The sequence below is a fragment of the Osmerus mordax genome, chromosome 1, assembly GCF_038355195.1.
Source record: "Osmerus mordax isolate fOsmMor3 chromosome 1, fOsmMor3.pri, whole genome shotgun sequence".
Lineage (NCBI taxonomy): Eukaryota > Metazoa > Chordata > Actinopteri > Osmeriformes > Osmeridae > Osmerus > Osmerus mordax.
Window position 1 is genome coordinate 18,203,256 of NC_090050.1, and position 23,561 is coordinate 18,226,816.

Below are 23,561 nucleotides of genomic sequence, written 5' to 3' on the forward strand. Positions count from 1 at the left end.
AACATGATGTGACACCTTACTGTGAGATCACATGGGAAAACAATTGTGCTTAACATGCAGCTCATTGTTTCCACAGTCAATTTAGAGACAGATCATTTTAATTATCAGAAATAACTTTTTATGACATATGACATCAACCATAAGAAATGAGGACTTCTCATAGATTTATCAACGGCAACATTTCCTCTGATCCTTCTTTCTGTCAATCTCTGAATGCCAATGACTGTAGTATGCTGTGTCGAAAAAGTGACTTGAATCCTTTCAAATTTGCCTAAAACGCCTAAACAAGGCGTACCCAAAGTAAATGGAAACCTGTTCTTGAACAATTTGGAGTACATGCATGGTTGTGGTCTCCTGTGAAAGGTGACACTGAAGTGCTTTACCCTTTTGTCAGGATCCCTGTAAGTCCTACTGGTTTTGAGTAATAGAAGCTTTAACGCAATTAAATTGAAGGTTTTTATTTCCGCCTACATTTTGATTTCAGATGCCTGAAGAGGCCTATTAGGTGGGAGGTATTAGCTGGAAGACATAATGGGACCACAGCATGAAGCCGTACCTAATCCAAGTCAAAAGGCAAATATAATACCACAAGATATTCATATTTTACACGTTTTTCTAAGGGTACATACAGGCATTTTTTTTTAAGGCAATTTGGAGAATCCAAAAGGACCCTTGGTAACCAAGGTCAAATACTTAGAATAAAAAGGTATTACTTTCCATAATTGTTGTCTCTAATGAAAAGTGGTACTTAGAAGGATGCACACATTTTGGGAGCCACCTAGTTGGCTTTATAAGGCTATTGAAAGGTAATACTTTTTTTATTAGAAAAATATTAGTACTTGAGAATATGCATTACAGCACACACGCAACAAAAAAAATGCAGGAATAATCAGCACAATTATGCTTGCTCTTGTGTAAGATTACAAAGAGTCGAATCGGAGCAGAATGTCCTGAAGGAAGTCTACTTTTTCTGGAATGGATTGTAAGGATTGGCTAGGGATTGTAACATACATTTAGATTTCAATTTGTACAAATATTTCTAGTCAGATAACCTTTGTCAGATATTGACAATGTTGATTTTGTAAGCAAGGCTTCTCGACTTCCGGAAAGTAGTAGAAGAAAAAGGCCTGTCCAACACAAGCCTGGTTCAGTGGGGACCAACAACGAACGATAAGTCTTATAGGTGGTGGCGGTGGTATATTTTGTTTCTTTATAGACACAGGCACATTTGCCAGACAACCAATGGTTTTAATGCATTTAAGTCCCTGGGTCCTTCTGCCCGTTGGGTTCTATGAGTGGTTGTGCTCTGTAGAGACGCAGAAGCTACTAAGACCCCCCCAGTGTTGGTATACACCAATACCAGTAATAAGTATAAATACTTATTTAAAAGATACAGAAATGTTCGTTGTTAAGTACACCAATGACACCTCTCACCCATGAAAATTCTTCCTAAAAATATGTTTTGAGACATTTTATATTAATTGAAACAATTATTATTGAACCATTGTGATCACAATTGTGATGTAGTTCAATAAACTTGTGGCCACAGCTGCAGCGGCCACAAGCACACATTTTTCCAGAAATTTTACCCGCTCTAGTTTAGTAAGTGATACGCAGAGTTTTACATAAGACTGTCCTTTGCTGAGGTCAAGAGGCCATACAGTGAGGCCCCTTACAGGCCGCATACGGAATATGGTATGCACTAGGGTCAGACTCTCAGGAGACAGTGAGCAGGAAATATGCAGAAACTGACTCATACTAGTTATGACGTTATCAGCTGTGTGCCACTTCCAATGTGCACCATTACTGGAGTTTGTCCTGCTTAGGTCATGTTTTGTGGTCACTATATTTGTACTGTCCAGCCATTATATAAAGGGACGTCTGTGAGACCTGTTCTTCACTCACGCTGACCACTCTGTCGTGGGGAAGTCACATGATCCGAGCTCGTGTAATAAACGAAGTCAACCCTTCCAGTGTCGTGCAACTCTTTCTGGCCTCCATCTGACAGATTTCATCCTATCAGTAAGTAACTGCTTTGGGTAAGTCATTTTCGAATATGTTAAAGACAAAGCCATTTTTTGCTTAAAATAAAAAATTGTTAAATTTGGTTTCTGTCACTGACATAAGTAGCTTGCATGGTTGAAATAGTCAGCAACTAAATAAAGACATTCTGATAAAAAATATCTATTTCACACAAAGAGACTGTGGGTTGCTTTGATGTGGTGTCTTTGCATGTGCTTTTAGCATGTTGGAGTTTCAGTAAACTAGTAAAGAACACAGATTCTTTGAAGTGCGTCTTGTACCCTGGTATGGCTCCTTTCCTTCTCTCACATGCATTTGATCACACACCCTGTGTTTTAGACATGTGCCTCAGACAGGCAGTAATAGTGAGAGTGATACCAAGGATCAGCAGTGAGAAAGCTTAAGTGTGATTGTTCTCATGAAGGGATAACTTCTATAATGCTTTTCCTCCAGGTCTGTCAAGGAGGACTGCTCTTTGGTGGAGAAAATAAAACCATGTTTTTGACTTGAGTTGTGACATTCTTCAATGCAGATACAAATCTGATTTACTGGCGCAACTGCTGAATCAGCAAGCTACTGCAGAAGAGGAAGCTCACACAAATGAAGATTCACTACTGAACCTTAGTACACAATTCTGAGAAAGGTGATAGCTGAAGCCTGTCAGTGTTTTTAATAAGAATCTGAAAAAGAAGAACTGGTTGTATGTTTTATTCCAAAGCTGAAGCAGACAGAAGTACAGCAGTTGGACATGAGACACGAAAGAAGAGCAAACACTGACTCTGAGCTCCCCCTAAAAACAGGGGTGTAGGGGACCAAACAGAACACCACAGAATGACCTCATCAACATTCGTTTGCCTGTAAGCGTGCTGCAGGTGAGGAAAGAGACAAACGGGGGAGATGGTTTAACAAGGAGGAATCCTAAAGAAACAGACCAACAGAGACATCTCTGCTCCCAGTGGGAGGTGAGGTGGATATACAAATATCAAGAACCTCCCAGTGGTGATAGCTGGTGCTGTGCCACAGTCTGTTACTTTTTAAGTATAGGTCTTTTTATTGCTCCCAAGCCTCATTCAATATTGATGGAACTGGACTTTGCAGACAGTCACATCAAACAGTTGAGGTTCATAGTTCCCACACTACAGTTCCCATGATTCAAAGCTGTGGTTTTGCCTGTGGAATGGGAGCCTGTTGTCAACGTTCTTGAGAAGGGCCGGTTGCACACAACGCATACACACACATCCCACTGTGTTTGTACACAAATCCAACATGACATACACGCACACGTAAAAACGAACTGAAATGAACGGAAGCTTAAAACATCTGTATAGCATCAACATCAGGTGCGTTTGCGCTACATCAGAGAAACTTAGAAAACGGCTACTCTACAAAGACTACAACCGATCCCCAAGACAACACGCGTATCAGTGGGGCTCGTGTGCTGTGAGCTGGTGCTGCTGACAGCTGCCCCCCACTCATGGCCCAACGTGAGCTTGCATTCCTTATTCCACGTTCTAGAACACATGTTCCAAGATCTGTAGGAGCAACCATAGGTGGGAGGCATCTCCACAGGAAGAGGAAGCGAGGTGGACCCGCTGCCACAGGCTTCTCCTGTCAGCAAAGGGAAGAGGGGACGGGGACATCTCCCACAGGGCCACGAGCTGTGTGGGACTGCATAGGCCTCTACTCTACATTCACTAGTGACTGGTACTGTACACTGGAATGAGATCAATTGGAATCCAATTCCAGTTCACAGTCAAAGACAGACCCCATACATTCCATATGTCATTTTCAAAAAATACATTACTTTTCTTTTTTTTTTCTTTTTGTGTTATAGAATCATTGTTCCCCCTCTTTATTTTTGGACTTAGCCATTAGGCAACACTTTATCGAAGGAAAGGCTACACTCAAACGCACTGGTCGTTTTAAGGAAGAAGAATAAAAAAAAACTTCTGTGGTGAATGTTTATGATCCTATTGGCTACTGCATATAAACACGCTGCAGTGTGTCGGTTCTAACACAAAAGCCATGTTCAGCATTGATTGTGGACTGTTCAGAACCATGCAACAACACCATGCGAGACCACACACTGCTGCAGAGCATAGTCAAGTACAAGGGCTCTTTAGAAAAGATGTACCTTGAGGGATAAAAAGTTGTTTCTGTGCAACTGCCTCAGGGAAAACCGCAACACATTTTCATGTAAAACAAGAGGACTGATCTAAGACTGATCATACAGACAGAAACAGACAGACACAGACAGACAGATTCCTCTGAGTGACATACAGAATGACCAGTGCTGGTCCCCCTCTTTCCTAGATGAGGAGAGAATTGAAGAGAGGATGTCATCTCCCCTCCATTCCTATTCATAATCTCTTGGCTGCTTTAAAAACATGAATGTTCGCTCTCTATTGAAGCAGTGGTTGATTAATCAAAATTCGGAGTAATAAAAAGAAACATACAAAAAAAAACTAAAAACATTTGCAATTGTGAAAGTTATTGCTTCCTGTTCCAGATCCATGGATGTTTCAGTGAGCTGGCGTCTGTGTGTCAGAGTCTTTATTAGCCTTTTTCCTCCTTTTCATGAGCAGGGGATTGGTTGAGTCCTGGATGGTCTTGATTTTGATTTGCTCGTAGTCCACCCTCATAGTTGCCAAGGCGCTTGTCATTTCCTCCTGAGAGACACAGACAGGACATCTGTCAGACCACCAGTCCCTCCCTCAAGACTAGCATCCACAGTTTAAATCCCCTGTGCTGGCTGTCTGCTTCATGTGCATGTAAAGAAGTGAGGAGAGTAGCTGTTACCTTCACATCCTCCCAAGCGTCCTTCTCCTCCTTCAGGACACGACTTGTGTGAAGGGGAGTCTGAGGGACTTCCATGGACTGCTGCAGGAACACAAACAGACAGGTCAGGTCACACTACACAGAGTGGTGGAAGGAGAGCTACCGTAATTTTCGGACTATAAGCCGCGCAGACAGGCGCGGCTTATATTTTCCCCATTTTTCGACCCTGCAGCTTATATAACGGTGCGGCTAATCTATGGATTTTTACAGCTAACGGCCACTAAGTGGAACCGAGAGTGGTACGAGAGACAGAACGGAAGCAAGACAGACAGACATTACGAGAGCGAGACAGTTTGTGCAAAGGAAGTTTTCATGCACAAACCCTCATTATGGAAAACAAACGTAGAAATGCATATGATGCAGCTTTTAAGTTAAAGGCAGTCAATCTGGCTGTAAAAGAAGGAAATAGAGCTGCTGCACGTAGCCTTGGCATCAATGAGTCAATGGTGAGACGTTGGAGACGCCAGCGGGAAGAACTGTCTCAATGCAAAAAGTCAAAAAAAGCTTTCAGAGGTAATAAAAGCAGATGGCCCGAACTTGAAGACTTTCTTGAAGATTGGGTGAACACACAGAGAGCAGACGGCCGAGGTCTTTCCACCGTGCAGATCTGACTGAAAGCCAAAACAGTCGCCACCGAAATGAAAATTGATTTTTAAGCGGATTACAATGCCAAAAGAAAAGATCCCGAACGGCATCTCCTTTAAAGTCAACAAGAAAGGGTGGATGATGGAAAGCGTAATGAAGGAGTGGCTGAATGAGTGCTACGTCAAGCGCGCTGGAGGATTCTCTCGCCCCCAAAAAAGCGTTGCTCGTTTTGGACAGCATGAGGGCCCACATAACAGATCCTGTGAAGGCAGCCATCAAAAGCACAAACTCAATTCCAGCTGTGATTCCTGGGGGCACAACGAAGCATCTGCAGCTACTCGACATCAGTGTCAATCGTGCGTTCAAAGTGGCACTACGCGTTCAGTGGGAGACGTGGATGACTAGCGGCGATAAATCAGTCACCAAAACTGGTCGCATTCAAAAAGCAACTTTCACTCAAGTTTGCGAGTGGATCCTGATAGCGTGGAGGAGTGTCAAAACATCCACGATCATCAACGGATTCCGAAAGGCTGGACTGCTGCGTGATGAAGAGGAGGACGCCGCCACAGCTGAGGCCCTTCAGAGGCTGTTCGATTCCGACAGTGACGAAGAGGAGTTTGTTGGTTTTGAGAGCGACAACGAAGGAGAGAGGAGAGTGGCTGACGAAGCCACCCTGAGCCTGTTCGTTTCCGACACTGAAGATGGGGACTTTGGTGGTTTTAGTACGCAGGAAGAAGACGGAGATGAGGATTGAATACGTTAGGCAAATATGCAACTTGTTTGTTGAAATGTTAATAAATGGGAGCTTCCTCAAGCAGCCATCTCTTTCCCGACAATCCCCTCTGTGCACGAACCCTTACATATGGTAATTAAACATTAAAACACCTGCGGCTTATAGTCCAGTGCGGCTTATATATGTACACATCATTCAATTTAGCTGCTGCGGCTTATATTCAGGTGCACCTTATAGCCCGAAGATTACGGTACTTTCATTGAAGGACAAATGCGTGTGCTCACATTGATCCAGGGGTGGTTCATGAACTCTGTGATGGTCATCCTCTGGGTGGGCTCTGTCTTCAGTAGGGCGCTAATCAGCTGCTTGGCTACACACACACACACACACACACACACACACACACACACACACACACACACACACACACACACACACACACACACACACACACACACACACACACACACACACACACACACACACACACACACACACACACACACACACACACACACACACACACACACACACACACACACACACACACACACACACACACACACACACACACACACACACACACACACACACACACACACAGAGAGAAAAGACATGGTTTGCTGCAGCTCATGTTTTGCTACAGATCTGAAGAAAACACTCCTTGAGGGAAAGAGAAAAATTGCTCTCAAGACTATACGGATCCACACACACATACAAACTCTCTCTCACCATCCTCTGAGACATCACCCCATTCCGGGTTGGGGAACTCATACTGGCCGTTGCGTATCCTCGTCTTCATCCCAGGTGAGATAGCCAGGCCGTGGTTAGAGTAGAATGGAGGATAGCCACACAGGCTGAGGGGGGGATGAGAGGAGAAGAGGTGACATGAACCCACAGCGTGAGTGAAGTTTGGTCTGCTGGAAATATTAGGACGCTAAAGGTTGGTAGAGTAGGGACTTACAGAATATACATGATGACACCCAATGACCACATATCACATGACTTGTCGTATTTTTCTGGACCCAGGACCTCAGGTGCTGTCGGGGTGAGGAGGAGGTAGGGGTTAGAGGGCACTCTCTATTTCAACGTCACAGGAATCAAACCGGCAACCTTCTGATTAATAGCTCGATTCCCTAACCACTCAGCCATCTGACTCCTGTTATTATTTATCATATTATTTTAGTCCTCACTAAAATAATATGATAAAGCAGTTTAAAAATAAACTTGTTTGTTTTATTGTCACAACAGAACAGAGGAACATCAAAACATATTAAAGTTCTGATAAATTAAATGTATAAAAATACAAACTTAAGATATAAAACTTAAAGTCCTTTGAACAAAAACACAATAATATTTTTAAAATGTTATTATCGGCCATTATAAATGCGGATACCGACAGTTTGGAAAATGCCTAATATCGTCCGATAATATAGGCACGCCGATATATCGGTCGGGCTCTAGTTTCTACTGTGTGGGTCCCATGGCTTTAGTTAATACTAATACAAGGTGTTTGTGTTCAGCATCCTTACCCACGTAGTAGGGTGTGTAGCAGGGAGTGGCCAGAGAGTTGTGTGAGGTGGTCTCTTTGGCAAAACCAAAGTCTGTCAGTTTGAGCAGTGGATTGGGCCTCTTAGAGCTGTAGAGCAGATTCTCTGGCTACAGGGAAGAAGAGAGATGGGGAATGTGAGAGAGAGACAGGTGCTGAGAAAGAGAAAGACCGACAAAACACACTGACTGTTGCAAGAAGTGTACTACAAGGTGGTGCACTACAAGGAAATGGCCTTGAGCACTGACCTTGACATCCCTGTGTGCAATGTTTGTGGCGTGCAGGAACTGGATGGCCTCTCCTATACTCTTCATGATGTCAGACGCCTCTGGAACCCCATCAATCACATTAGAGAGAGAGACAGAGACACCGAGAGAGAGAGAGACAGAGAGAGAGAGAGAGCACTGCCCATGTGCACAGTGTCTGTGTGTAGCCAGAAGGAGTGTGTGTGTATTGGTGGTCATGTTCTGTACCTCTCTCTGTGAAGGCCTGGTCACCTCTGTCCTGGATACGACTAAACAGCTCTCCCCCATCCATGCTGTAAAAAAACACACGCACAAAAATTGCAAACAGAAACCTCAACGGTTACAAAGAACTTAGAGAGGAAAAGGCTGACAGTCAGATCACCAGTCAAGGGATGATGATGCACTGGAGACTTAAAGATCAAACACACCTGATCTTCATTAGGTGACAAGAAATCTATACCACACATGCACACACACACACGTGGTTTGGGTTCTCACTTTTGATCACTATCAAATTATGAATCGCAGATTCACACACAATTATAGAGTAGTGGTTTGAGTTGCATTCTAATGAATCATCATGTCTACTATGCTAACCACATCCAGACAGGCTAGGAATCACAGGGCAGGTGGAGAGCTTATGGTTCCTGGAAACCTGCCATTGAGAGGAAAGGGGGCCCCAGAACTCACTCAGACAAACTGGATCAGGTTTGAGCAGATCAGGGGAAGAGCAACTGAAGAGTAAATGAGAAAATAAAGCTGTTCTTAACTTGGACACTCACTCTGCACAGCTGGCTCACCAGTTCTGACCTGCCTTCAGTGCCGGTCAGGGAAACACCCAATAGGACTGCCTTCACTTGGACATGCTAACCCAGCCCAATCAGTTTCATCCAAGTACACAGAATCTCACACATTGCACCTGGATAAAACAAATCTCTCCCCCTCACTGCCAGTGCATACAGAGTACGGTTCACATGCAGCAGAGCCCATGCTCTCAGTCCCTTTGTAGTGCTGCAGCCTGGGTCCAGAGAGGGCAGCCTGGGACCAGAGAGGGCAGCCTGGGACCAGAGAGGGCAGCCTGGGACCAGAGAGGGCAGCCTGGGACCAGAGAGGGCAGCCTGGGACCAGAGAGGGCAGCCTGGGACCAGAGAGGGCAGTCTGGTCTGGAGGGCTGAGGCCTTGTTGTAGCTGAGACCCGTCAGGGCTTCGGTCTCATGTGTTTCATTGGGTGTGCTCAAGCCTTCGGCGAGAGCACAACCTTTGTTCTCTCACATATATATTTATTATTGTTTATTTTCGCCCCCCTAAAACTCAGTCAATATTTGGCCTACATAGACAATCTAGGTGTCAAAAGTTTCGTCTTGGTAGCGATTGAGTTGCTTCTATTGGGATTTACGTTCCGTTGCATGCTTTAGGCTCAAGTTAAGTTTTTGTGGCGAAAAGTGAAGCTAACGGTGGCTAATTTGCTAGCCACAGTCACTGACGTTATTATTTATTTACAACGAAGAACCCCCTTTGAATCAAAGGGGGTTCTTCGTTGTAAATAATCAATCAGAAAACAAAAGAATACGCTCACACGTCGAATTGATAGGCTCCCAATTTGATAGGAGCTCTGAAAAAGAGCAGTTCTGAGCATCAAAAAAAGATGCTTTTAAATCTATGTAATCTTTATAAATTATAAGTAGGCCCTATGCATTTTTATATAAAATATACCAAATATCAGTTGTAAAAATGTCATTAAAAAACGGACCCCTGTGCAACTGACGCAAGCAAGCAAGCACACCCTACAATTTCCCCAGAAATTGTACCCTCTATAGTTTCACCTCTTTTCTCTTTATGACTGGCAGCAGTTTCAGATATGATCATCATTGGCAGTTTCTGTGCTTAAGGTTATGCAAATCTGCAGATATGTATATATATATATATATGTATTTATGTATGTGTGTTCACACGAGAGGCCCTCGTGCAAGGGGGTGGCCCGGCTAAAACCACCGCGGCACGCTTCAGAACCTTTAATATTAATCATCACCGACATCAGCACATGTGCCTGAACATAGACAAACCTCTGACTGTCCTATGGGTCCAACTACCACGTATGATTCATTATGACTAAGGCCTCCACTTCTGATTCCCTATCACGCACTTCCTACCTATCATCTGGCTCGCTTCCTTATTTCTCAATAAGACACAAGTTCGCCCCTGACAGTCAGAAGGGTTCTGCGCTGTTCATCTGACTCTGCCAACAACTTTACTGATAATCAGATGATTTACTTTGAGTGATTTCTGATAACCCAGTAACATTGCACTGTAAGTGTTGAATAACACACCTTTACACCAGAGACCACGCATTCCAGACACACAGACTGGAAACACAGAACTGTCTCTCTGTAGATTAGGTTAAACAACTGTGCTACCCACATCGATGCACACACTGACACACCCAAACACAGATGATTTAAACTATCTTTAAGATAAGCTAAGAGAACACTTCATTTGAGCCTGGAAATGAAGACTCAGGTTTCAGACGACAGCTCAGTGTGAAACCACAAGAAACAAAACGCTGTTCAGCTCCTCAACTACTTTCGTAATCAGGTGGGAAAGTGTCACCAACCGTAAGACAGATGTGTGCGTCTTGCCCATAAGTGTGCTTGCACACCTTGTTCTATAGCGACTGCATTATTAAATACATCAGAGCTGCCGCATCAAGCACACACCTCCCAGCTGAAAAGACCTTCTGGGAAACGTTGTGGTTTCTTCACAAGGGCTGTGTGAATGAATGCTTGGTCAGGGTCTCTCCCTAGGACACTGACTGGGCTGTGGTGTCAGTGAGCAGCAGGGCTGAGATGGTGTGGAATCAGCTGCTGAGTGTGAGGGTGGAGGTGACCAGACTCGGGGTGTAGCACGTGTAGAAGATAGCTGAGCAAAAGGAAACCTCATTTCGAAGAAATGGGTCAACTTCCTTGAAGAGTCACACAGTTAATTTACAGTTAATAGAACGAGGTGACATTACTATGAATGAGATCGCATAATGAGTTCCCTCTCCTCTCTCTTCTATATCAAGCCCCGCCTCTCCACCTCAACCTCTCGCTTTCCTTACGTGAGGAAAGGGTTGTGCCACTTATGCACGGCTATCAGTGGGGGGTTTCAAGACATTAAAGCGTTTGAGTGTGTGCGTGTGCCCACCATTCCATAATAATGAGCAGACACTTTTTTCCCTGGTAGAGGTTCTCAAAGACATCGATGATCCGTACGATGTTGGAGCAGGGTGATGCCCTCCAGTGTAGCTCCACCTCCCTGCGACCCTTGGCACAGTCCTGCAGCATCTACACACAACACAGAGGAAGCACAAGAGGGGGAGGGGGGGATGTAGGGAGAGCAATTATAGTTAATATTGTAATTATAGACTGTGATAAAACCGTCATGATTTTAGTGAACCTGAGAAGCAGGACTGGGTGACCTACATTTGATACAAAGTAGAGGGAAGAGCAGCACTGCCCTCATCAGACAGACTGAGAGAGTGACTTCCAGACTTACGCCTGAGGTTAGACTACAATACTGGAGGGTGTAGATTATGAATGGTTTAACAGCACCCTCTAAGGGAAAAGTTTTGTCATAGCATTAAGCCAATTTATTCATTCGTTGTGGAGACTATGAATCAGCCTGGGAACCAGACGAATCTGCCAACTCATGTTTATTTTGCTCTGACAGGTGGGTCAGGCCACCCTCCCGAATCATCTTTGCAGGGTAGAGAAAAATTTTCTCCTGTTAACCTGATACATAAGGATATGAAACCGCCAGGAGGATGTAAGGAACGTAGCTAGCCTACAGAGTTGTAAGAAGTCCCATTATTCAGGGAGTCAGATGGCTAAGCGGTTAGGGAATCGGGCTACTAATCGGAAGGTTGCCGGTTCGAAAATGACGTTGTGTCCTTGGGTAAGGCACTTCACCCTACTTGCCTCAGGGAATGTCCCTGTACTTACTGTAAGTCGCTCTGGATAAGAGCTAAATGACTAAATGTAATGTTCTTTAAATTGACTTTTAGGAGGACAAAAAAACCTGCAGTCTCGTGCAGCACATATCTCTGACCTCCCTGACACTCCGACCTTTCATCTAACACTCTGACCTTTCACCTCTCACCACAACCTGTCCCAAGGCAGACACTTGCTATGGATATACATAGCATCACACAATGTTACAGAAGAAACGTAAAAATGAATCTCCCATCTTGTGATATGTTTCCGTCTTTTGCTGGAGGTGGACCTGCACCTGTTATATACTAGGCTACAGAACTACCCCACTGTGGCCTCTCTCACCCTGACTGGAGAACTAGTCATTCTGCCTGTCATAAGTATCTAGGAGTAATGGACACAGACACATGTACACATAAACACACACTGACACTAGGAGTGGATCCAGTCCAATACAGACTGGGTGGGCCAGCCCTCTTCCACAACAGAAGGCTACATTCAGCAAAGGCTCCGATCTCTATCCCCGAAAAATCTCACACACCTGCATGCATGCACACACACACACGCATGCAGAGACACACACAAACTGATCTCAGTGAAAACATTGTCATAAGCCAGAAGCAGCTCTCCACCTGACGAGAATCAACACCCTTGAAGCCCTGAGTCTCTGATTTCAGCTCCATACTTGTCTGCCTCGATCCAAGCAGCTGACCATGTAAGGCTTTGGGGAGGGTGACGAGAAGACCCTGGACATCCAGGCCGTGAACAGCACGCTGGCAAATCCACACCCCTCTGTTATCCTTACTGACATGAAGATGTCGCCTCTTTTGGTGCCAGGCTCCGAAGCTTTGCCTAAACATAAAATAATGTGACAGCCAGTGGAAAGAATTCTGCGGCCTAGTCCTTGAGCATTGAGCCGTCTTCTGCCTGACAGCATTCCAGCCCTGCCCACTGACACAGGGTCTGGATCTGGTTCCTCTGGGCTCTAGAGATCCCCCAGAGAACACAGCAGCACTGCTGGCCATGACAGCCTCAGCCCTGGCCTTGCATAGAGAAGCCTGGTCTAACCTACAGTCTGCACCTAACCAACAGTGGCTGAGCAGTAGAATAGCACTGGTTGATCTAGTCATCCCCCTTTATTTGGCCAGCTGAGATGAGTCCTGCTGATTCCCACACACGACGACTGACGTCAGTCAGGGTGATGTGTCACAGGGGGTTCATCTGTTGGAGCATCTGGTTGCCATCCTGTCAGTGCCATACTGTCACTGTTTCCTCATAGCTGTGTGTGTGTGTGTGTGTAACTAGCAGTTACACACACACACAGTTAGCACAGTGGTTGTTATTCATGTGGCCATGGAGCCAAGCTGGGCTAGGTCAGCAGAACTGCACAGAGAGATGAGTTTAGAGTGCTCCTACAGAACAGCACAGTAGCTACAGGTCAGAGCTGTCAAACCCTGTTTCATCATTCCAGCCCTTCCAACACCAGGCAAACCAAGAACCGTTTCCAAGTTAGAAGTGCTGAGAGGATTCTACCAGAAGTAGGCTAATCCTATTTCTAGTCAAATCCTATTCTGCTCATTATCCTGACCTGAACTGTGAGTTAGTCTGCTCTACTCCTGCTAAACGATCAAAGCAATGAGACACCAACACCAATGATCTGAGAGAGACACACAGAGTGTGTGTATGTGCGAGTAACTGTAATGATAGGAGTGGCTGCCAAAATGAATGTGATGATTAACTAATAACCCCTTCCTAACCACAAAAGTTCCCTCTAAAACAGAGACACAAACAGACATGTGCACATGCGCGCACACACACGCACACCTCTCTCTCCTGGTATTTGGATGGCTGCCTTCCATCTGCTGCGACCCCTTTGAGCCTGAGCAGTGAGATCGACGGGAGGAGGAGATGGGGGGAGGGGGGGCAGATGGACATACAATGAACCCCTCCAGCCCACACAAAGACCCCTGAGCCTGAGCCTGGGGAAGGGCAGGAGAGGGAAGAGATGGGCTCTGGGACGGAGGAGGAGGGAAAGGGGGTGGGGAGGGCTTGTGTTGTCAACCTGCCTCTGGGAGCCCAGGGGAATGGGGGGAGGGGTCAGAATGGAGAATGAAGCAGAGACTAAGGAACACATCTATATGCCTATAGACTGAAGGGTCTGATAGGGTCTGAAAGGGTATGATAGTGTATGATAGTGTATGACAGAGTGATGGTTATAGTATGGCACACTGAAGAGTATGGCAGTGTGAAGGCTAGGCATGCTGTCTAGAAGGCTAGGTACCAGGCTGCAGGAGTCTGGATCTAACAGAGCACAGTGGTAGTGAGGGGGAACCATGTTGGATCAGAGGAGGATGCAGAGTGATGGAGGGGGAAGCCTCTTACCCGACCCCAATGGTTAAACAATGAAACATCACAGATTGTAGTCAGAGATGTGTGTGTGTGTATGGTTGTGTGTGTGGTTGTGTGCACATTGAGCCCTGGCTTCTTATTCCAACACCAAACAACATGTTTATGTGTCACTGCGACTTGATCTGATTAAAGACATCTGCCAAGCCCCCCCAACCAGCCGGGGAGGGGGGGGGGGGGGGGGCCCGACATGGGTTTCCTCAGTGATCGACAAACACATGGCTATAGAAAAATGAGGCAGCTTTTCTGACTGTGGAGTGGAGAGAGGCTCTCAGACGATCCCGTGACGGGATTCAGGCTTGTGCTCTCTGACCTCTCGTCTCTTTGTTTGTTACCCATCTGAGAGGCGGTGGCCTGTTGCCATGGCGTGGCTGTTTGTTTACATCAAACACTTAGTCTAGGCTGGGACCACAAACAGACTTGTGTGTAAGATGAAGCCTGGGTCATATTCAAGTCCTGCGCCTTCCATCATGCTTCTTCTGTGACCATTAAGTCACAACATGAACTCCAGTCATGGAGACAATTCAACAGCCATCCAGTAAGAATGTATCTGGTGATAAGTTGATTTTGTAACCTTATTATTGGCAACATTATGGCAACTCTGGAAGGTTGGTATTAATGTTCCCCTTGAATATTTTGAGATGAGAACGTAGAGTTTTGAAGGTGTCAATGATGCTATAAAAAGTAGCACAGATAGGCTAGGCCCTACCAGGTGACAACCCTCCAGAGGAAGGGCTGGGACTGGAAGTGGTAGAACAGGAACACCAGGTGACTCAGGTTACATCACTGGTATCTCAGGCTAGATCTGCTCAAGCCAACTGAACATCTGGCTAGCAGGTGACTTCCTGAGTATGAGCTCATCATTAGAAAGAGAGGCCACACACACACACACAAAGTATGTTAAAGTTAATTTCGTCCAATACGTTCACAATACTGTATATTAACGTGATATATGACAGTTTCGATGTGGTGAAGCTGACCATGTATGTGTGTGTTAGTGTGGTCAGATAGATAGGGTTGTCTTGTTCTAACTAAAACAGGATGAAACACCTGAATAAAGGAGCTATAGCTCAACACTAGTGGTTCAATTTAGCCTGGCCTGAAAGGTAAATCTAGGCTCTGAGCCCCCACTCTTCACAACATATGCACTTACAAACTCTTTAGACTTACGATAATATCCGACAAAACATAGTCTTAAGCGACAGATCACATACTTGTTGCTTGATGAAGTAACATGGAGATTGTGAGGAGCATTTTGAAAACCGAGTGATTCTATTTTTGGACCAGAAACCCCCAACGGTGAAGCACTTCCCTTTCCTGATAAGAACATTCAGCACCGACCAGTCTGCTACGCCTCCTCATCATCATCATCACAAGGGTGGAGGGAGAGAGAGGAAGGAAGAGACAGCCTGACAGCAAAGACTTTGGGTTGGGCTCACAGGGGAAGTGAAAAGTGTCAGCCATGTTTACCAAGGGCAGAACAGCAACACACACAGCTAAACAGTCCACTATAGCTGATTAAGCCACTGGACAATTATATTCAGACTAGTGTGTTTCATTCTGACAAATCACACAGAGGGGAAGTAGTACTATACGCATACACAGTACACACAGTTCGTCTGCAATTCCTCCACAAGTACTTCTACATTGTGCTGTTTGTAGACCATAGGGCAGATGAGGACGGCCTGACCCCTCTGGTGAAACAGACTACATGGCTCTCTCTCTCTTTGCCTCACCTGCTCACAATAGTTCAGTCTGACTCCTTTCAAACACACTGTTTTACCTGCCAGACCTACACACTTAAGAAACAGGGGAATTTTGGATAGGAGAGAGAGGGGGTGGTAGTGTGCGATAGCCAGACAGGGTGAGTGACAGAGATTCTAATCTATCATAACATATGTGGAAAGTCTACATTAAACCACCCTTCTCTCACACAGATAAACCACAAAGACAGAGGCCAACCAACATAATCTAAATAACATTGGTTTCAATCTTTATTTGAGCTCTGTTTGACCTTAAGAGCTTAATGTGACAATCCCAAATCATTACTAAAAGAGCTTTGTTTGAAACTAATCCGCTTGTTTTGGAGAAATATGTCATACGAGTCAAATAGTCAATTTCATAGTAAGCTGAGCAAGACAATGTGGTGTTGTAATGTAATGATGTCAATCAACATCAACTGAATCCTGGTCTGAATATTAACACAGAAAAACAAGCTCAAACATTGGGCTTTAACCTAGATGTGCCTAACTCAAACACAAGGTACTCTAACTGAGCCTCATGAGGCGAAGGGGACATTATACATAGCCAATATTCTCTAGTCGCTAGCGGCTCTTAATCTGGCTGTGTCTCTCTCACTAAATGTCCTTCTCTGTCCCTCTCTCACCCCTCCCCCCCACCCCCCCCCCCTCAGCTCCTCCATTTCACATCTCTCATCACCCACCTGCCAAACACCTCAGTCCACTTGCACGGCAGATAAGTTGCACACATTCCTGGGGTGAGCTCATTCTCACTAACACAGCTGGCTGAGCAGACGCAGCACAGCAAGCAGGCCATAGAGGACACCAGGGCCTGCTCCAGGACGGCTGAGCCGTGGAGAGGAGCGTACACCGGAATGACACCGACACGGGATGTGGGAGTAGCAATGTTATAGCGGTCCTCATTGACGTGACCATTTCAGACAACCGCTTCCCCTCTCTCCTTTCCTTCCTTCCTCAAAATCAGCAGGTCTTCTTCTGACTCTAGGGGCAACGGCCTAGTTGTCCCTCCTATATTGTCTCTTCCTCAGTCTTTAATCAGGCTTGTTGAGTGTGGTGCAGCTGAACAGAGCACATCCCTCATATCTCAGATCACGGCTGTCATACATGATGTCTCCCAGCTTTCATTTATCCTGGCAACAAACAGACACACAGGAGTTGATACAACTCTGGACTGTCACGTAAGGAGGGGGGAGGGAAGCGGAGAAGGTAGTAGAAGAGGGGAGTTAGATATGCCCAAAGGGCATTTCGCTCTAGTTTCCATTTATACAACTTCCTGTTTTATCACAGACAAGTGGCATCACATGAATCTCTCTTCTCTCTAGGAAATGAGGTAATGATGTGCCACACTGAATCTCCCAAAAATGTCTGCTGACTACTCCAGTCCTAGCTGAGACCTAAAGCTCTTGAGTCTAGACCACAGTCAAAGAAAGGGTCTTTCCACTTGCTATTAACAGACTGAAATGACTTTGGACTCTGACTTGCAGCTTGCCACAAGGATAGCTAACACACAAACGACCGTCAGTGCTCTCTTCAAACACAGGGTCTGGTCTACCCTTCACTTATAGGACACACAAAACATTACAAAAATAAACCTTCATGTAGCTCTTGTATCACCATCAAATAAAGACATATATATATATATATATATATATATAAGTGCCAAAGCCAAGGAATGACGCAGCAGAAGACACCAGAGTATTATTCTGACTGTCAGCACGCACACACACGCACACACACACACACACTCATACGCACAGACCACACATGCTCGCACACACAGGATAAGTCACCTTCATTCAGGCACTAAACAGCTTTTAAACCTCTTCTTAATCAGCTCAAAACAGAAGCAGCTAAGTCCCACCTCTGATTTGTGGGGCAACCTCACACTCTAGCACAACACATGTAGTGACAGGGCTAGGAATAAAAGGCTTTAATCATGGCCACAGTTACACATCCTGGAAACCAAACAACCAGCAAAGCCAAAGTGAACACAGGGGGCAAGAGACAGAAGGGTGTGTACATGTGTCAATAGGATGGCTGGCATCGCCTGTTACAAAGTGAAAGTTCAGTTGTGCCGCACTTCCCATTCCGCCTCTGGCAGTTTCTCTTCTTCATGAACACACTGCAGCTCAGCCAGTCCAGAGCTCTACCCTGCTCTCCTCACACAGTTCCTCTACTCGGCCTCCTGTGATGTCACCAGACACATCCTGCCCTGCGGTGAGGAAACACAGTGGCAGCCACAGCAGGTGACAGAGGACCTGGCAGCTGTCTCCCTCTCGCTCTTTCTTCCACACACACACAGTGAGGTGACTGAGGATTCCTTCCCCAGACAGAAGAAGAGTTCTGCATGGTGATGTCATTACTGGTAGACCAGCCGATTCCCAGATCTGGCGTGTGTAAACAGGACTGATGGGATGAGGCTGAGTCATTGAGCACTACAGGAGGGACAGTGGAGGATGCTAGTTTATAAACCAGCCAGCTCAGGTTTCTGACAATCAGGCCCAGAGAATGCCCTTCAGAACTGGCACAGAGCAACATGGGCCAGAATGCAAGCCAGCAAGTCTCACTTATAGCTGTGACATGGGGAGAAACAAGTGGGTTAGCCTGCCAAGCGCTCACATAAAAACCACACACTCTAATCAATCACACAACTCTGCAGTAATGGAGCGCAAGTGTGAGTGTGTCGAAAACCATGTGACAGTGTTTTCCTTACACCATCCTTCAGGAGATGTAGCAATCCCCACTAATATATCTATAGGGGTTCACAAACTATAGTTGCATGCAGTGATACCAGCCAGTGTAATCCATTTCAAAGAGCTGAGAACAGTTTTAGAACATGAACATGGCGTCCTCTCAGATCCGTGTCCTGTTTTACACCAGTTTTACCAGTACAGATCAAGAAAAGGCCTGTTGGACCATGTTGGCATGTGTATCAAGTAGGGGTGGAACGGTACATGTATTCGTATTGAACTAAAACGGTACGGGCGTCACGGTTCTCGTGCATGAAATTACACGGAGAATACACAGTATAAAAATAAATAAAACTTGCGTGCAAATTAATTAATGTAATGGGGAACTACTGTTAGATACTCGAGTGGAGTCAGCCAGCAGCACTAAGGACAAGTATGGCGAGTGGTGGCGACCCACGAGAGACAGAGGACCCGCCGGCCTCTTTAAGTAAGTTTGGGGAAACTTTGGTTTCCCATTCAGTTACAGTAGTACAGGAAAGAGTGGTGGATAAGACAAGCTCTGTGTGTCAGCGTTGTTCAGCGGTTGTGGGATATGTGAGTGAAAATACATCTAACATGCTAACGCATATAACGCATCTGGATAAGAGTGTGTGCTAAATGACTAAATATCTGACGCCATCACCCAACGAGACAAAAAAAAAAACTGTCCAAATTCTCCTCCCTACAGTGCTTAACCAGCCTTTAGATACACATACGGCCAAAAAAATCACTGACGCAATCGGAATTTACATGTCATCTTCAATGCGCCCGTATTCACTCGTAGAGGAACCTGGTTTGTTTTGCTTTTCCCTCCGTTGTACCAAACTCGTACCGAACCGTGATGTCTGAACCGCGGTATGAACTGAACCGTAACTTCAGTGTACCGTTCCACCCCTAGTATTAAGTGAGGTGACTTGGTGTCTCCTGGGTCCTGTGTTCATATGAATGACTTGAAACTGTCACATTGATTTCATGCCTAACGATAGAAATTATTGTTGTAGTGGATGATCTATCAAACAGAAAGAGAATCCCACCATGATCCTTAGGCCATGGGGCTGACGACTATCATTGCATAAAATAAACAAAATCTCTTAACATGCACACGGAATGTATTTTAAGTAGGAATCATCTAGATGGTCAATTCACACTGAATCTTTTTGCTCTCTCCCCCATAGCCTACCCAACACGCTTTCTTTACATGACTCACTAAAATCCTAACAATACCAGTCAGGCAGATGGTGTTTATCAGACACTTCCTATTCAAATAAAGATTGCAGCAGCTATTTAAATAATCCTGTCAGGACCAGTACGTGGGACTGTCTGACAACAGCACTTGTATGGGCCTAGATCTTGAGAAGGTAGATGAGGGCTAATAGTGTGTTCCAACGTTAGAATACCACCAGACCGACCAGATCTCTTCAAATCCTGGACAAAGGATAAAAAACATACAAAGATCACTCTCAACATGACGCGTTTGTGCACTTCATGCTTGGTTGGAAAAACCCTGCCGATAGGTGATAAACCATTCAAATGCTCACACTATGCATCCTGACAGAGACGAGCTTCCATGGTTTGTGTAGTGTGCAGATACAGGATTACCTAGATAAAATGTGTCAATCTAGACCATCAGCACAAAGTATATCATTCAGACATACTGCGTAACCGGGCCTAATTGTGGAGGAAGTCAATCAAAAGGCAGGACACTCAAGCTCCTAATCCTGGGTACAGCCTGGCACTTAATAAACCTACCTGAAGTAGACTCATAGTCATGGACTGTGATTCATGACTTGTCAACTGGCTAAATCAAGTCATTTGGTAATCATTAACCAACAGTCCTGGAGAGTGAAAGGGTGGATAATTGTCATTGTCACAACGCATTACATTACTCTTACTCCAACTTAGTAATGGTTTACATTCGATACATTCGATAGCTTTGTCTCAGTCATAGATGGCAGGCATCGACAATGGTGATAGGTAAATTCACAGAAGACCTGAACCAGCCAATAGAATAGATCACCAACCCAATGGATTTCCCCACAGAAATACATTCACTCCGTCCTTCATTCATGATATCCTGGATCGTCATGAATGAAGGAAAGCAGGAAGTATGGTAAATTCATTGACGGTTTAGGTGGTTCATCATAAGATAGCCAGCAACTGAAACACAAATCTCTGCTATGCAAGTAATAGATTCAGTAAGTTGTCGGTAGCAAGATAAGACAAACATCTTACCTTTAGAGCGTACTTGTCTCCATTTTTCTTGTGAAAAATCTCGAGTACCTTGCCATTTATGCCCAGACCCAGTACCTGACTTGTGACCTTGTAATCATCCGTTATGGCGTTCTTTTTTATCTGCAGAGTCGGTCTGACGTGGAACTGTAACTGCCCTGCGTTCTGTTGCCCTACCGAGTTCTGCTGCCCCTGTGGGGTAGGGAACAGCGGCTGGTTCTGAGAATTCGATAACATGTTGAGACAGAAATTCACAAGACAACGAACACTCCTCTCTCAGCTCCTTCACCCCTTCCTGGGTTGTTTCGCTGTCGTGTGACAAGTTGAATTCGTAAAAAAAGATTCGCAATAAGTTATCTAAAACACAAAAAATTGTTGTATAATTCGTATGGCTAAATTAAAACGCAAAATGTGTATCCCAGAGTTAGCTATGTGACTGTACTCTTCTTGACCTGTGATCCTTGACTAGCAAGTCAGCTACGTTAGCTATTATCCATCTCGCGGTTTAGTTGGCTAGTTGCTTACAAAATGATTCCAAGCCTTGTCAAACATAATAGTAAAATAAGTACAGCTGTGCTCTAAATACAACCTAACACGTCGCGACAATGACAAAACACAACACAAATGCTCAAAAAGCCAAACAAAAACTAGGACCGCGAACACGCGCAGTCCTTCACTTTCCGACAGTCAGGGTAGGCTTTTTTGTGCCTACGTCATGAGACGAGTTGAATCCGAGTGGACTGTTAAAGATACAGTCAGCAATATTAATTTCAAATAAGGAATCTGTAAATCTTGGCTATTCAAGAATGAATGTTTGTATACATATGTTTGAGATTTACATAGACTTATCTATTTTAAAATAACCTCATATGTTTTAAATAGAGAAGTAAATAAAAGTGTATTTAATATATAGATCCTTTTTTTCTATCTAATTTTCTCCCAAATTATCATAACACGACTGAAATGAGGTGATTTACATTTTTAAGATTCCACCTTGCATTCATGCAGTACTTCTAAAAACCACCAGATGGCAAACCAGTCTTATAATTTGTGTTGATGGCCATTGGCCTTTACATCTCAAGCTATTCCCTCACATCAAAAGCTTACAGTGCCCTCTGAGCAAGGCCCTAATCATAATATATACCCCCCCCCCCACACACACACATTCAAATCTGTTCAAAATGTCCCCCCCAATATTGACTCCATGGCTACGGCTTTGCCTCTGAGTATCAGTTTCTCTTCTCTACAAACCTGGGATCCCCCCCCCCACAGATTGAAATGGTCTACTGGGGCTAGGGTTTACCTGGTTGACTTGGTTAAAACTACAGCCAAATCAAATGGATCTAATGGTTTAATGCTGTGAATAATGAGGTGTCCCTTCAGCATAATTGCCCCACTAAGAAGGCACATGTATACACAAAAATATACAAACACAACAAAATAAGTGCTGAGTTACAGTTCATATAAGGAAATGGAGCTGAAATGAATTTTGTTGGACCCTAATCTGTGGATTTTACAGAAGAGAAATGTGTTTCTTTGAGCAAGATTTGGGGAATAAACACGTTATTTACTCACAGTAGATTAATGTGCACATTTATGTAATAAGAATCAAGGTTTCATTATTAATCTGTTGACAATGTGACAAAATAACAAAACGTTTCTTTGCTTCTGTTCTCTTGTGCTCACTCTGGGTGGATTAGCAGATTCCTTTTTTATTAAGAAATCCCTGTGGTCTCCTAGTCATAGCATAATCCACTCACAAACAACAGGCTACCTGTGTGTGTGTGTCTTGCTTTCACACACACTACAACTGAGGACTGAGGGACTGTAGCTAGACTGTAGCTAGACTGTAGCGTGGTGTAGGTCAAGAAAACACACTCACTTTCCCCCTTCTCCTTCCTATTGGACACATACAGTTGTTATTCTATTGGTTATGTAAGAGGGGAAGCGCATGCTCCAGAGAGTCCCCTACACACCCACACACCAAGACCTCCTCATATACAACTCTCATTATGTGTATGTATATTCTATGACAGTGTTTTCCATCCAGGATTGAGTTAGTCCACACACAGACCGTGTGTTTGGGGCTAAGTGGCCACTAGGGGGCCCCCTACTGATGAGCATAAACAATAGTCTATTTTTTCCTAGACACAGTTTTACTAGTAACCTGATCAGTTACTTTTCACAGTAACAAGCAAGGAACCATGTGAAGAATTATTAGAATTGTGATACCATATCCCCACTGGAAAGGCCTTGACTTGAAAAAGCCTATTATTGTTGCTGGGCAGAAAACCAAAGCTGTTACATGTCAATCAACGCAAAAACTATATATCTGTTTCACATCCCTGTGTGTTTCTTTTAGTGCTTTATAACGAAAACTCAAAACCTTGATTCTATTTCATGGCCACCATATGCAAAAGTCCCACACTCTTACTAATGCAGTTTCAGGCCACCCCCCTCATCTATCTCTCCACAGTTTGGCTAGTCACTCCTCTCT

The 23,561-nt window shown here is 44.6% G+C and overlaps 1 protein-coding gene across 1 annotated transcript; it reads right to left on the reverse strand.

Moving 5' to 3' along the window:
• Positions 1 to 2,714: 2,714 nt before the first annotated feature.
• mapkapk2a (MAPK activated protein kinase 2a) lies at positions 2,715 to 21,745 on the reverse strand. Its single transcript, XM_067236054.1, has 10 exons — positions 21,068 to 21,745; positions 11,156 to 11,295; positions 8,201 to 8,265; positions 7,976 to 8,055; positions 7,711 to 7,837; positions 7,143 to 7,218; positions 6,911 to 7,035; positions 6,463 to 6,548; positions 4,822 to 4,902; positions 2,715 to 4,691 (listed from the first exon to the last, which is right to left on the reverse strand). The coding sequence occupies exons 1-10, from the start codon at positions 21,299 to 21,301 to the stop codon at positions 4,545 to 4,547; spliced, it is 1,161 nt and encodes a 386-aa protein (XP_067092155.1). The 5' UTR covers positions 21,302 to 21,745; the 3' UTR covers positions 2,715 to 4,544.
• Positions 21,746 to 23,561: the final 1,816 nt, after the last annotated feature.